Below are 14544 nucleotides of genomic sequence, written 5' to 3'. Positions count from 1 at the left end.
CAATATCTTTGGAAAATTTAATTTAAACTTATATTAAGTTTTTGAATGAAATTGGGATATAGTCATTGGCCCTCCTAACAATGGGAATGAACACAGCTGATAAGGTCTTAAGACAAAAGCAGTAGAGACAGTTCAATACCTCAGTGCCTTACTCTGGAATCCTGAGGAGTGATTTAATAGGACTGACTCTAAGAGGAAGGGCCAGAGCACATGTGCAACATTAAGTTTCTATGACATTTAGAGGCAAATCTCTAATCCTCAAGAATCTCTTTCCATTTGAAATGATGAGTCTGAGTCATAAGGAGGGGAAAGGTGTGTCTAAATTCCCACAATATGAAGGTAAGAAGTCCCTGATTATCCTGACTACCCTTCTTTTAAATGGTCATCTTGATGTCTCCCATTTCTTCTCTCCCTCACACATTTTCATTTCCTAAAGCCCTTTTCTCCTGTCTCTATAATTCCCACATTACATCTTACCAAGTGTTACAGTCAATCTTCACCGATTCTCCCGGGGCATATTCTTTGCCCTTATGGAAGCAGGGACATCTTTCTAGGGCGACACATTTGTTTCCATGCCGGACCTAAAAGAGAGAATCCAAAGAATTTATGGATGACATGACTTACCTAAAACCTCATTGTGGTAGAATACACTAGATAGCTAACACTGGGGCTGTGAGAATGATATAGGGAAAATATCAACTAAAGAGAAGGTACTAACCTCAGGACTAGAAATTTTTAAAATATATAGAGAGATTTATTCTGAGCCATCAGTTTCTCCATTAAGAGTGTTTTGTACCCTAAGAGTCAGAGCTCAGTTCTAGAAAAGATGGGGTAAATGAACAAAAGGATTTAGAATAAGTGGTTAATTCTCTGGGGAATCTGTGCTAGAGAATGGAATCCCCCCAACACTCACATACACATGCACCTCCCTACACACATATACACATACCTCAGGGTCAATAGAGTTTATTCTTTTTTAATTTATTGATTTTTTTCTGGTTATACATGTATATTAACTTTTATATATACATTTCTTTATGAATCATGTTGGGAGAGAAAACTCAGAACAAAAAGGAAAAACCAAGAGATAAAAAAAGAAAACAAACAAAAAAAAAGTGAACATAGCATGTGATGATTTATGTTCAACCCTAATAGTTCTCTTTCTGGATACAAAGGGCACTTTTTATCCAGAGTTTATTGGGATTGTCTTGGATCATTGAACTGCTAAGAAGAACCAAGTCTTTCATAACTGATTATTATACAATCTAGCTAATACTGCGTACAATGTATTTCTGCTTCTACTTTCAGTTCATGTAAATCTTTCCAGGCCTTTCTAAAATCATCTTGTTCATCATATTTTATAGAACAATAATATTCCATTACCTTCATATACCATAATTTATTCAGCCATTCCCTAATTGATGGGCATCCACTCAGTTTCCAATTCTTTGACACCACAAAAAGAGCTGCTACAAACATTTTTGCACATGTGGATCCTTTTACTAGGGTTAGTTCTTTTCTCTTTTTTAAAGAAACTTAATAGCTTTATTTCTTGTTCTTTTCTTTTTTAATAAATTTTTAACACACATTGCTTTATAAATCATATTGGGAGAGAAAAATCAGAACAAAAGGGAAAAACCATGGGAGAGATTAAAAAAAAAAAACCAGAAAAAAAGAAGTGAATATAGCATGTGTTGATTTACATTGTGTCCTTAGTTCTTTTTCTGGTTGCAGATAGCATTTTCTGTCCAAAATCTATTGGGATTTCTTTGGATCATTGAACCACTGAGAAGAACCAAGTCTTTCATAGTTGATCATTGTACATTCCAGTTGTTATTGTATAAAATGTATTTCTGGTTCTACTTGTTTCACTCAGCATCAGCTCATGTAAATCTTTCCAGACCTTTCTAAAATCAGCTTGTTCAGCATTTTTTATAGAATAATAATATTCTGTTACCTTCATATATCACAAGTTATTGATCCATTCCAATAAGGTTAGTTCTTAGTTCTTAACCCAAAAAAATTCAAGTTTGCACTAGGACAGATCACAAAACCAAAGACTAGACTCATAGCCTCTTAGAATGTCACTAGAGGTCTTCACCTGGAGCCCCTGCTACCCTACCACTACCCCTATTCATACCTCCATACACACCCCTCTATTGCTTCTGGAAAGGAAACTTCATTCACTTGTTTTAAGGCTCCACTGTGATTTCCTCCTTCCCTAGCCATCACTCCCCTATATTTTTGTTTCCCCAATAGAAGAAATTCCTCAAGGGCAGGGACTGGCTCTCTTTTTTATTGTTATCCCTGGGGCTTTGTACTGTACCTGTCACAGAATAAGACTTTAATAAATATTGTGTTTTTCATTAATTCATGTTCAAAATAGAAATAAATTTTTAAAGAAAGATGATGATTTTTGTTCGGAGCACACCAAGCTTGTGATGATTCCTGAATATCTATTTGTAAATGTCTAATATGTAGTTAGTGATGTATGACTGGTACTCAAGAGAAAAAGCAGGGTTAAATTATGAATTATAGATGATTCTACTTTTTAAGAGTATTTGTCTTTTAAAAGAGTATAGTTATTAACCTAAATGAATCTCCTACTGGCATGGTTTCTGTCAGTTTGATAAAATAGGAACTTCAGAAGGTGTGGGAAGTATAATGGGATCTTGGCTAAGGGGAGTTCCATTCTCAGAGTACATGTAACTCTACCTGCTGCTTGCTGCCAACCCATGTGGCAGGAGTCTGGATTTTAAAAGGCATAGCCACTTAAAATAGAAGGGTCCATTCCTTGAATCAAAGTATGCACACATATTCTGTTTCCATTCCCAGCACATCCAGACTTTTCAACTGACCACTGAATCAAAAGGCACCACCAGGACAAGGAATGAATCTATGTTTGATAGTTCTGGGAAGACCTGAATAATCAATGTGAATGTAAGCTGAGCTAAGAATCCCCAGAGCTTTATAAAGGCTACTTTAATGCTCTTTAAATCATAATCTTAGGATACTATGTAATCTGCCTGCACGCAAAGCAAAGTCTAACTGGGTGCCTGTGTTTACTCTCTGGATGAAAAGTAATCTAGTAACCATCCCACACTCCAAATAACTCGACATAGATGAGGAAGAGAAAGGATGGAAGAAGAGAAGAGAAGGTGATAGGAAAAAAAGAAATCTAAGCAAAAGGGGAAGTTTCCAAAGATACAAAAAATATTAGCAGCACTAATAGTAAAGACTAGAAGGAAAGTGATTGTAAAATGAAGAAAGAAGTTGTGATATATGAATGCAATGAAATATTGAACAATAAAGACAAATAAGAATTAAGAGAATTTTGGAAATGTTTGAATAAACTGATGTAGAACGATCAAATAATGTAAAAGAAAACGAAATGACCAAACCAAACTTTGGAGAGTGAAGCAGGCTTTTTGCTTCCTGGTAGAGAAGAGGTGGACATTTTTTCAGTTATAACCAGGGTTGTTTTGTTTTACTTATCTATACTATTCATCACAAGGAAAGGCTTGTATTGGAAGAGGAAGGAGTTACTAGGTGGTTGTAGAGATGCAAAAAAGAGCATCAATAAGATATTAATAATAAATAAAATATTCTAATTTTAAAAATAAATAATAGCAAAGAAGAAATGGAAAGAAAAAAAGGTGGTATAGTTTAAAAGATCAAGGGATTTTTATTTGCTTTTTGGACAGGGGAAAGATAATGAATTCTGTTTTGAACTTGTTGAGTTTGAAATGCCTATGAAACATCCAATCTGAAATGGGTGATTAGGAATTCAGGTCTGGAACTCAGGAGAGAGATTGAAAGAAATAATGAAGTTAAAAAGACAGGTGGATTTGGGGGAAAAGATATAAGTTTAGTTTTGGAAAATGTTGAGTTTGAGTTATCTAAAGGACCACTACTTCAAGATGTCTAATGAGTAGCTGGAGACAGGAAATTGCAAGTCAGGGGAAAAGTTAAGGCTGGAAAAATAGACCTGAGAATCATCTGCACAGAAATGATCATTGAAGCCATGGGAATTAGTGAGATATACCAAGTGAAATAATATCATTGGAAAAAAAGACAAGCTATAGTAAAGGAGACTGGGGAGTGATTAGACAGTTAGTAGGAGAAGCAAGAGAGAAGACAGTGATTAACAATGTCAAAGGTCAAGAAGGATGGGGATTGAGAAAAGGCCATTAAATCTGAAAATTAGAAGATAATTGGTGGTGTTGAAGAAAGCAGTTTCAGATGAATGATGAGATTGGAAGCCAAATTGCATGAAGTTTTAAACTGAATAAGAGGAGAACAAATATATGTATTTAGTTTTGTACCTTTATCAAAGATTTAATCAAAAAGAGATAGCAAGTACTCTGATTAAGACAATGATTCAATTCTATTCCAAAGGATTCATGATGAAAAAACGCTATCTACCTCCAGAAAGAGAACTGATAAACTCTGAGTGCAGGTTGAAGAATACTTTTTTTTTCACTTTCCTTTATTTTTCTTGCTTCTTTTTTGCTTTTCTTCCAACATGACTAATATGGAAATATGTTTTGCATGACTTCACAACTATAATTTGTATTATATTGCTAGCTTTTTTTAGTGGGTACAAGAAGGCAGGAAGGAAAGAGAGAATTTGGAACTCAAAATTTTTCAAATGAATGTTAAAAATAAGAGGAAGAAATTTTTTAAAAAGAAGTAGCTAGGATGATTGGAACAAATGAAGGATAAGGAGACAAGCATGGGCAGGGATAATTAAAGATTAGAGAGTAGAGATGTTAGAGAAGGCAGTCTGGAACTAGTTTGGAACTATTGAAATAAATTTTTTAAAAAGCCATTAACATAGACAATAAATAATAAGTATTCATCTTTGATCAGAAAAATACTGGCCAAACTGTTCAAATATCATGTATTTGACAACTAAAATTAGAATTAAATCCTTAGTTTTAGTGATGACTTTGTGAACTATATTGTACAACCATATATGTCACTTAACCTCTCTACCCAATATTAAAATATATATATATATAATATAAAAACAGGGAGCTGGACAAGTGATCTTCAAGATCCCTTGCAGAGTTGGACCTTGTGCTATAACTTAGCCAGTTGTACTCTGTCCCCACCCTGTGGCTGAAACAGGCAATAGTTGGATGTCAAAAAAAAGATTTGACTCAGGAGATTGCTTCAAGAACCTTCTCTTTAGGATCTCTTTTTAAGAACCTCTGCCAGATGCTGGGAATACAAAAACAAAAGTTAAAATAGTCCTTGTCCTCAAATATCTTATATTCTTCAGGGGAAAAATAGCATGTACACAGAATATATGGGGAAAAACACTTATTGGAATTACAAAGGGATTTGTTGCTGCTTGGCTGTTTTCAGTCATATCCAATTCGTTGTGAACTTGTTTGGGGATTTTCTTGGCAAAGACTTTGGAGCAGTTTGCCATTTCCTTCCCCAGCTTATTTTACAGAGGGGAAACTGAGGCAAACAGGGGATGTCATTTGCCCAGAGTCACACAACTCGTTCAAGAAGCACCCTAGAGAACAAAATTCTGACAACACAAAAGATCCCAGTGAAAGAGAAAATGGAAAGCTATCGTGTATGTACAGAGAACATGGTAAACAGCTTTTGTAAAGGCAAATGAACAGGAGATAAAGGCAAAAGCAGGTGACTAAACAGCAACACAAAAGATTATCACAGATATAAAGAGATAATGTCAGTCATTCTAAATCTTACATGAAGCCAAAGCTGGCACTGAGGATGATAAAAAGTAGTTTTTGTTGCTAGTTTGGTTTGGGATTTTGCTCTAATGAAGGTACATAAAGATGATTCAATGAAGGTGGAATTATTCACTTCATTAACTTCTATTTTTTTCACTAAAGAAAAAAACAGTCCTTTAAAAATAGGTCAGAAATAGTTAACAGAGATAGAAGCCAAGATAGGTGAGGAAATAGCAAGAGAGCTGCCTTCGATGAGATTGATTGATTCACTAGGTCGCAAGATAGACCCTAGGATGCAAAAAGTACTGATGCATGTGGTCGCTGAACTATTGTTGTTAACCTTGGAAAAAATCGTGGAGAATAAAAGAAATGCCATGAGACAAGGGACAGGGAGATAGCTCAATTTTTTAAAAAGAGAAATAAGGTATTATTTGTCCTGTGGGACAAGATATTTGGAGCAATGAAAGCAAGATTCAAGAAAGAGTGATGGTGGGGGACTGAATGCTGGTGCAATTGGGAAGAAGTGATATCGATCAGCCTCCAAAGCTGAAAAATCCAATTACAATTTTGGGAGCCAAAAATGTGAGCATACACGAGCATAGACTATTTGCCTAATCTCTCCCAAGTTTTTTTTTTTTTTTTTTTAATTCTAGAGATTTTTATGTCCCGTTCCTGACTGATATTAATGTTCAGTCAGAACTAAAAAATAATCTCAAACAGAATATCAGCTGGGCCCAAATTGGAGGTTTCCATTGTAGCCACAATTTCAGTTGAGAACATGTGACCTATACTATAACCAGTGTACCATTTGTGCTTAAAGAATTACTCTGCCTTTATTACTCTGATTAATTCAATCAAAGCAAATTGGTCATTAGCCTTGTTTTCTAATGATGTGAACCAAACAATAATCCAATCTGTAATAACATGGGCACCAGCTAAGTACATTATAACTACCTGTTGTTGGGGTACAAATCTCCCAGTTATCTGACAGGAAGTCAGCTCTTTCCTCTGAATCCATGCCAAGTATAAGAAATCATCAATATTGTGCCAATATTATTTTATTCTTTTAGACTGGCCATCCATTCAGGATTTGAGATAATAAAATCATCAAATGAAAGGTAAAAATAAGAGGAAGAATGGTGGTTATTAATATTTAATCATATTTATTCTCATTTGTCTCCACCAAAATAAAAAAGCCCAACAACAATCTCATAGAAATTCATTCCAAAGAAACCAGGATTTTTGGTTCCTATTCCTGGCATTTATCCAATATCCTAAATGATGCTTAAAAATTTCTTTCCTCTCTCCAAGCCTCATTTCCCTTCTCACAGAGAAAAAACTGTATTTTCTAGGGATTATGTAAGAATAAATAAAGCTATATTTATTAAGGATTCTGAGCCCTTGAGGCAAGATGCTAAAGATGGAAAGAAACTCCTTACCACACTAGCCTCCACTCCATTTTTCTGCTTCTTTCACAAACCTGAGGTCTTCCGTCTGGATTGAGACTACAAACACCTTGAGAACAGGGAATGTTTTGAATTCTTTGTCAGTACCAAGCAACATCTAACATAGTATTTCAAACACAGTGTCCAATAAAAATCTGTCAGATTTAATTTAATTCAAGTGCCATCCACTCTAAATTACTGCCTTATGCAAAAGCATCAAAAACAAGGTTTTCTTGGGGCACCGTAAGTGGGCGGTTAAATTCTATCATCAATATGGCCCCTGAATTATTAAATTCTATAAACATCAATATGGCCCCTCAATTATTTCCATTAAGTTTTCAGTCTTTTCAAAGGCCTGGTAGGGGACTATAATTCAGAGGAGAATTGGCAAGAAATATCCCCTAGTGGCTCTTCTGGCAAGTTCTGAAAGATTTGAAGGTGGGAGACATGTAATATATAACTCTCTGCAAGCCCTAAATTTCATCCTTCCTATCAAAACTTACTTTACAAAATTCTAGTCACAAATAACTGAATGTCCAGGAATTATTAATAAGTCAATATAGTTAGCTGGGGTTCTCCCTTTCAAATCTCCAGGCATGTATCCTTTACTTCTATGTTCTAAACATACAGTATCAGTAACATCATATAGGAGAGAAAAATCCAGGGAAATTGATCATAAGCTCTTTAAGAACAAGAATTTATTTCCTATTTATCTTTTTATATTCTCAGCACCTAGTTGTCATGCTTTCTACATAAACAGTGTCAATAGCCTACTTAGTGTTGAGGGAAATAAAAAATATATAGATAAGATATGGTACAGGACCTGTATCTTATCAAAGTTTACCTAAGAAGGAGATGAGACAAAAACACTGATAACCAGAATAAGCAATTTTATATAAGTGAGAAATATGCAAAGGAAAATGTGGTCCTAAGGGGAAAGTTACTACTGATAAGACAGGGGTAAGAATGAGGAAAACTTCAAGGAAAAAGTAGACTGATTTTTAAAAACTAGGAAAGAATCTAAGAAGCGAAGAGAGAAAGAGTAAAAACACTCAAACATAAGAAAAAGTCTTAACAAAAGCAGAGAAACCAGAAGAGTCAAACCATATTGTTAAACAAACAATAGTCCACTTTAGTGTCAGGAGTTGTACCACAAAAAAAATACCAGGAGTGGATAAATATAAGGTAAGGCTGGAAAGAGTGCTGTCCAATCATGAAAGGTCTTGAATGCCCAGTAAAAAAGTGTAAAATTCATTTAGTAAGCAATAGGAAACTTCTCGAACTTTTTGAGCAAAGAAACAACTTGAATTGATTTGTAATGAAGAAAGATTAATCTGGCAATAACATGAAAGATGGAAAAGCAACTAGGTGACACAGAAATAAGTGCCCAGACTGAAGTCAGAAGACTCATTTTCCTGAGTTCAAATCAAGTCTCAGACACTTACTATCTGTGTGATCTTGGGCAAGGCACTTAATTCTGTTTGCCTCAGTTTCCTCATCTGTAAAAGGAACAAAAGAGGGAAATGGCGAACCACTCTAGTATCTTTCCAAAAAAAATCTCAAATGGGGTCACAGTTAGACATGACTGAAAAACAAATGAATAATAGGAAGAACAGAGTGGAGGAGGTGTAAAGTAAAAACAATGAGATCTGTAAGGATGCCTTTGCATTAATCCAGGAAAGTAGAAATTTGGACTTGTGTTAAGATGGAAGACAAGAGAAGAAAGGAATAAGAGAGGGGTGGAGATAAGCTTTTGTGAGAAGGAGAATTTGACAAGACTTGGCAAATGAATAAATATAAGAGGTAAAGAAAAAGTAAAAATGGCACCAGTTTTCCCACTTTATAAAAAGTGAAAGGGTTAGGGTCAGCATTGTGAAATCAGGATATGGAACTGGTTTAGAAGGAAAGATAGTAAGCACAACTTTGAAAATCTTGAGGTATTCTGAAGTTTACATTAGTGGCAGCTGGCAATATGATTTTGGGGTTCAGAAGAGATTTTAGAGCCAAAGAGAATAGAAAATGATCTAAATAGGGATGTAAAACTAGGAGAGTGAAGGAGATTTCCAAGGGAGAGAACACAGAGTGGGGAAAAGAGCTAATGATGTAATCATCTTAATAAAGGTCCCTCTTCAGTATTCAAGAAGAAAATGTAGAAATAAAGGACAGTGAAAGATAGGTTAGAGAGATAGGAAAATCATGAGAGTAGGCTTTCTCTGAAGTCTAAATATATATTAGGAAGAAGCAATCAACATCTTACAGGCTTTTTTATCTTTATTTTTATTTTTTGCCTTTCATTTATTTTACAGAATCTTGGAATATTCTATTTGGAAGGAACTTGAGGGATAATTTCAGATTTCACCATATCCTTAAATTCCAGTGGTTTGTCCTTATGAAGAAGATTAGGTGGAAAAAATAAGAGAGACACACATTTTCACAGCCACAAATAAAATCCCGTCTTACCATTTCTGGAGGGCAGAGGCAGCCAGAGACACAAGCATGACTAATACACTCCAAATCATAGTTCTGACAGGTCTTGGTGCATTCAATCCCTTTAGCTTGGGGGTTGTCAACAGGACACACAAATTTGACCATGGGGGGCCGGCAACTTAGGCTCCTTTTGACTTGGAAACAAAAAAAAAATAGAATTGAAATTAGTGGATTTATCTGCAACTGCTGGAGCAATCCAATTAAGGGGCTAGACTGGAAGATTTCTACAATTTCTTCCATTGTTCTGTGATTCTACAACTTAGTGACTCTCACAGATGGGCTAGCTACATGAAAACATTAAGCCCTACCCCATAAAGAATATATATAAAAAGGTTCTAGAATAGAACTTTGCCTCAGTACCGAGCTGGTCTTACTGCTGTCAGACTAATCAGGGCCATCTTAACCAAGAATAGTTCGGATGATCTTTTGTTTCTGGGTTTTTTTAATTTCTGGAGGTGCAAGATCCCAAACCACACATGTTTTCTCACTTAAGGCAATGTTCTTGCCCATGCTCTCATCAGCCCTCTGTAGAAAATCTACCCAGTGCAGTGAAAGAGGGTTTTTTTTTTAAGGTTTTCTAATATTCTGGGGATACCAGTTTATAACTTGGACTGTCCATCTGCCATCTTTCATTTTCACTCCATGACTGGCTCACTTTCTTTTCCAGGATTAGGTTTCCTGGATAATATTTTTGCAACTTCTGGAGCACATCATCATTAATAATAATACATTGTAATTTTTTTAGAACTAGCAAGCATTTTTCTCCACTGTCCTCTGAGATACCTGCTCTTTTAATTCTTTGTATTGTGCTCTAGAATTTACAACTAGACTGCATCACTGTGAGAACATTATCATCATCATCCTTATTATAAAGATGGGCTTTGTGTCTGAGAGTAGCTTGGAAATATTGAAAATGTTATACAATTTCACAATCTCCTGCATATTATAGAATATCTTCAGTGAGATACATTATTATTCAAAAAAAAAGATAAGTGCATCTCACTGAGGATGCTCTATAGTACTCAGGAGATTGGCATAAATAATATCATGTCACTTAGGAACCATAGCATTTAGAGACCTTCACCATCTATAGGAAATAATTTTCATTTGGGCTCTGAACAGGTGATTATATGGCTCCCTATTTTATTTCACTTGATATTGATAACCAGAGAGTAAGAATGATTGGAGAAAACCATAAAGATTATTATTGCCCAAATAAAGGCAAGGAGGATGCCAGTAGTTACTGATTGATATGCCATTTTCTCATTTCCTTGGTTAAAATATGAGAAGAAAAAGGCTTTACAAATTATTTTCTATATCAGATCCCATTCACAGTCATACAGATTGACTAAAAGATATAGAAGATACAGTATGTAAAATCCCATCATGTTTATTGTTCGGTTTTTTTAAAAAACTAGCAGCAATTTCTCAAAAAAAAAAAAAAGGTACCTCTCAAACATAGGTTAAGGATATTCAAAACTGTTTGATAGATAACAAACACAAGAGAAATTCTGTTCAGATCATACTTTTTCTCTCTCCCAGTTTTATTGCTGAGCTCTTAAGAATTGGGTTCTAGGTCTACTCAATTCTGGGATCAGATGGAATTAAGGATGTTTCCTTTGCCCTTGAGTCCTTTTTTTGTCTTGGATTACTACTTTTCTGAGCGGCAGCTAAGTGGTTCATTGGATAGACTGCTGGGTCTGGAGTCAGGAGGACCTAAGTTCAAACTTGACTTCAGACACTGAATAACTGTGTGACCCTGGACAAGTCACTTAATCCTGTGTCACTGAATCCATTGGAAGAAGAAATGGCAAATCACTCCAGTTTTTCAAAAAGACCCAACCGACAGGGTCATGAAGAGTCAGACAAAAATGCATGAATGAACAATAATACCTCTTTTCTCAGATTACGTTGTAGTTGTTTTTTCTTCATCAATTACACTGAGGTCTCCCCACTTCCCTCTGAGACCTGTCTTAGTTAAAGTCCTTTTCTTAGAAGGTCTTTTTTTCAATCCAATTCCATTAAGTCACAAATTAACCTTTTCTGGTTGAAAAGATCTATTTGAAGCCTTTTTGTGATTTTTGGGGGGAGGATAAAACAGAGAGAAGGAACTTTTTAATCTCACTATGCTGTGATTCTATTCTGTAATTCTAACTAATTAAAGCCAACCTGCTCATCACCCTCCCCCCTTTTTTTTCCAGGAGACAAATACTGAGGTAGCCAGAGCTAAGTTTTTCTTTTTGAGGGTTTTGGGGGTTGGGTTGGGTTAAATTATATTTTTGTTTTGTTTTTGCTTCTTCTAAATGAGGTTACTCTCTTAGCCCTTAGAAATTCTTTGACTTTCATTCTCATCTCTCAAGGGACCTGGATCATACCTACAGCCAAGGGAGCTAAATTATATGATAATCAGGTATTTATTTCTGTAGTAGGACTGAGCCATACCATTTCCTACTATCCTGCCATCTTGGTCTCCTGTGTAGTGAAATATAAAGGCTATCCCATAGCCAATTCTTTATTTATTACCTTGAATGCTTGTAGGAGCTCTGGAGTTCATGTTACCCACTTTTAGGGAAACCTATGTAGGAGCTAAATCAAAAGTATATTATATTTTCCTAGAGCCACAACAGAGCAAGGAACCAAAGAGAGAAAATTACCTTCTTGGGGTTAGCCCCAATATTTATATGAGTCCACAGTCTTGAGGAGGCCCCTGAGTCACAGATTACAATGTGATTTTACTAACAGGTACTAACACAATTACAGAGAAAATTCAGTCTCTATCTTTCCCCTCTGAATATTCAAAGAAATCTTGCTCTTGTCTCTTTTTCTGGACACACAGAGGCACGTGTGGGTATAGAACACACACAGATTAGTCCAATGAGGAGTCTGCCCACTGAGTAGCCAGGACTCAGAGCATGGCCAGTGTTCCATGTTCCCTCTCTCTCTGCATACTGCAAGTTACAGATCCTTGTGGATCAGGTAGAACTCCTGCTCTGAGGACTGGGCCCTCGCTGGCCAGCCCCTCTAGAACATGTGGATTATGTGGTAAATGAGGACAAACAAGGACACACTTGCTCATCACAGACAGCCGTACTCACTTCGAGCAGAGGGGCGACTCTCAAGGATAGCATTGGGCAACGTGCCCCCGGGAAGTCCATTGGTACTACAGTGCATAAACCCGTCTTCACAGTAGCTGCAGAAAAATGAAAACTCATTTAAATGCTTCCCAAAAAGAGATGAGCGGACAGTCCCAGGTTTTCTGGTTTGTAACTAAGAGCCTGGAGCTACCTCTCTCCCAGGATCTACCTGCTAACAAAATATGCCCAGGGCTTAGCATTTCAAAGGAATATTGGAAAAGACCTGATCTGACTTCCAGCCTTCACTTTAGTGGCTAGTAAGACTTTGCAGATTGGGCTCACAACCATTCTCAGACACAAAGGTTTTTATGGGCATCCATCATATTTATCACCACATCCACTAGTTCTCCCAAGAGCTGTTTGAGAAATGAATAAATGAATGGCTACAATAGACAGAAAATTCTCTGCTGAAAAAAGAAAGGAAAAAAATGGGAAAGGAAGAGAAGGCCAGAGATGGAGGGGAAGAAAAAATAAAGGCTTGTCTCCAAAAGACTGTTAAATTACAAAGCACTGGGCAAAGACAAAACATGAGGAAAATAACACAGTAAGCTAGAAGAAAAGATAGCATGGAAAAATTCAGAAGGAGAACACTCAACCAGAAAGAATCCTGTGTCCAGAAGATGTCTTTTACAATTTCAGTCCATAAAATGAAATTACAAATGACAGAGGTCTGGGTTCTAATGCTGGTCCTACTATAAATTTTTTTAGACTTTTTTCTAAAGCTTTTTAATTTCAAAACATATGCATGGATAATTTGACAACATTGATCCATGCATAGCCTTGTATTTCAGATTTTCTCCTCTTTCTCCCCATCCCCTCCCCTAAAAGGCAAGCAATTCAATATATGTTAAACATATTAAAATATATGTTAAATACAATATGTGTAAACATATTTATACAATTGTCTTGCTGCGCAAGAAAAATCAGATCAAAAAAAAAAGAAAGTAAATGAGTAAGAAAACAAAATGCAAGCGAACAACAACAAAAAGAATGAGAATGTTATGTTGTGATCCACACTCAGTTCCCACAGTTCTCTCTCTGGGTGCAGATGGCACTCTTCATTACAAGATCATTGGAACTGGCCTGAATCAGATCATTGTTGAAGAGAACCCCATCCATCAGAATTGATCCTCATATAGTATTATTGTTGAAGTATATAATGATCTCTTGGCCCTGCTCATTTCACTCAGCATCAGTTCCTGTAAGTCTCTTCAGGCCTCTCTGAAATCATCCTGTTGGTCATTTCTTACCGAACAATAATATTCCATAACATTCATATACCATATCTTATTCAGCCATTCTCCAATTGATGAGCATCCACTCAGTTTCCAGTTTCTGGCAACCAACAAACATTTTTGCACATATGGGTCCCTTTCCCTCCTTTAAGATCTCTTTGGGATATAAGCCGGATTAATGGGTATGTGCAGTTTGATAACTTTTTGAGCATAGTTCCAAACTTCTCTCCAGAATGATTGCATCCATTCACTGTTCCACCACCAATATATCAGTGTCCCAGTTTTCCCAGATTCCCTCCAACATTCATCATTATCTTTTTCTGTCATCTTAGCCAACCTGAGAGGTGTCCTACTATAAATTAATTGAATGACATTGGTAACCCTATTACAACAGTTTCTTATTTCTGCGTTGCATGAAGGAAAAGGAACATCGCAGAGCCACTCATTCTCAAAATGGACCCCATAAAGTTTAGCAGCATAATGCCATGGTAGGCCAGTCACATTATCTTTAAAGATTATTGTTATTCCT

At 36.1% G+C, this 14544-nt stretch overlaps 1 protein-coding gene across 2 annotated transcripts in view; it reads right to left on the bottom strand.

Annotated features, from left to right (window-relative positions):
- The window catches only part of VWF (von Willebrand factor), a 198937-nt gene that overhangs the window by 98148 nt on the left and 86245 nt on the right, over nucleotides 1–14544 (bottom strand). For both annotated transcript variants that reach the window (XM_023504571.2, XM_031938302.1), the window contains 3 exons: nucleotides 12742–12836; nucleotides 9620–9780; nucleotides 478–581 (listed from right to left, as the gene is read on the bottom strand). In XM_023504571.2, the coding sequence (XP_023360339.1) occupies nucleotides 478–581; nucleotides 9620–9780; nucleotides 12742–12836 (360 nt within the window). The remainder of the gene's footprint in view (nucleotides 1–477; nucleotides 582–9619; nucleotides 9781–12741; nucleotides 12837–14544) is intronic.

The sequence above is a fragment of the Sarcophilus harrisii genome, chromosome 5, assembly GCF_902635505.1.
Source record: "Sarcophilus harrisii chromosome 5, mSarHar1.11, whole genome shotgun sequence".
NCBI classification, from domain to species: Eukaryota; Metazoa; Chordata; class Mammalia; order Dasyuromorphia; family Dasyuridae; genus Sarcophilus; species Sarcophilus harrisii.
Note: the sequence above shows the minus strand (reverse complement) of the source record. Positions and strands in the feature narration are given on the sequence as shown.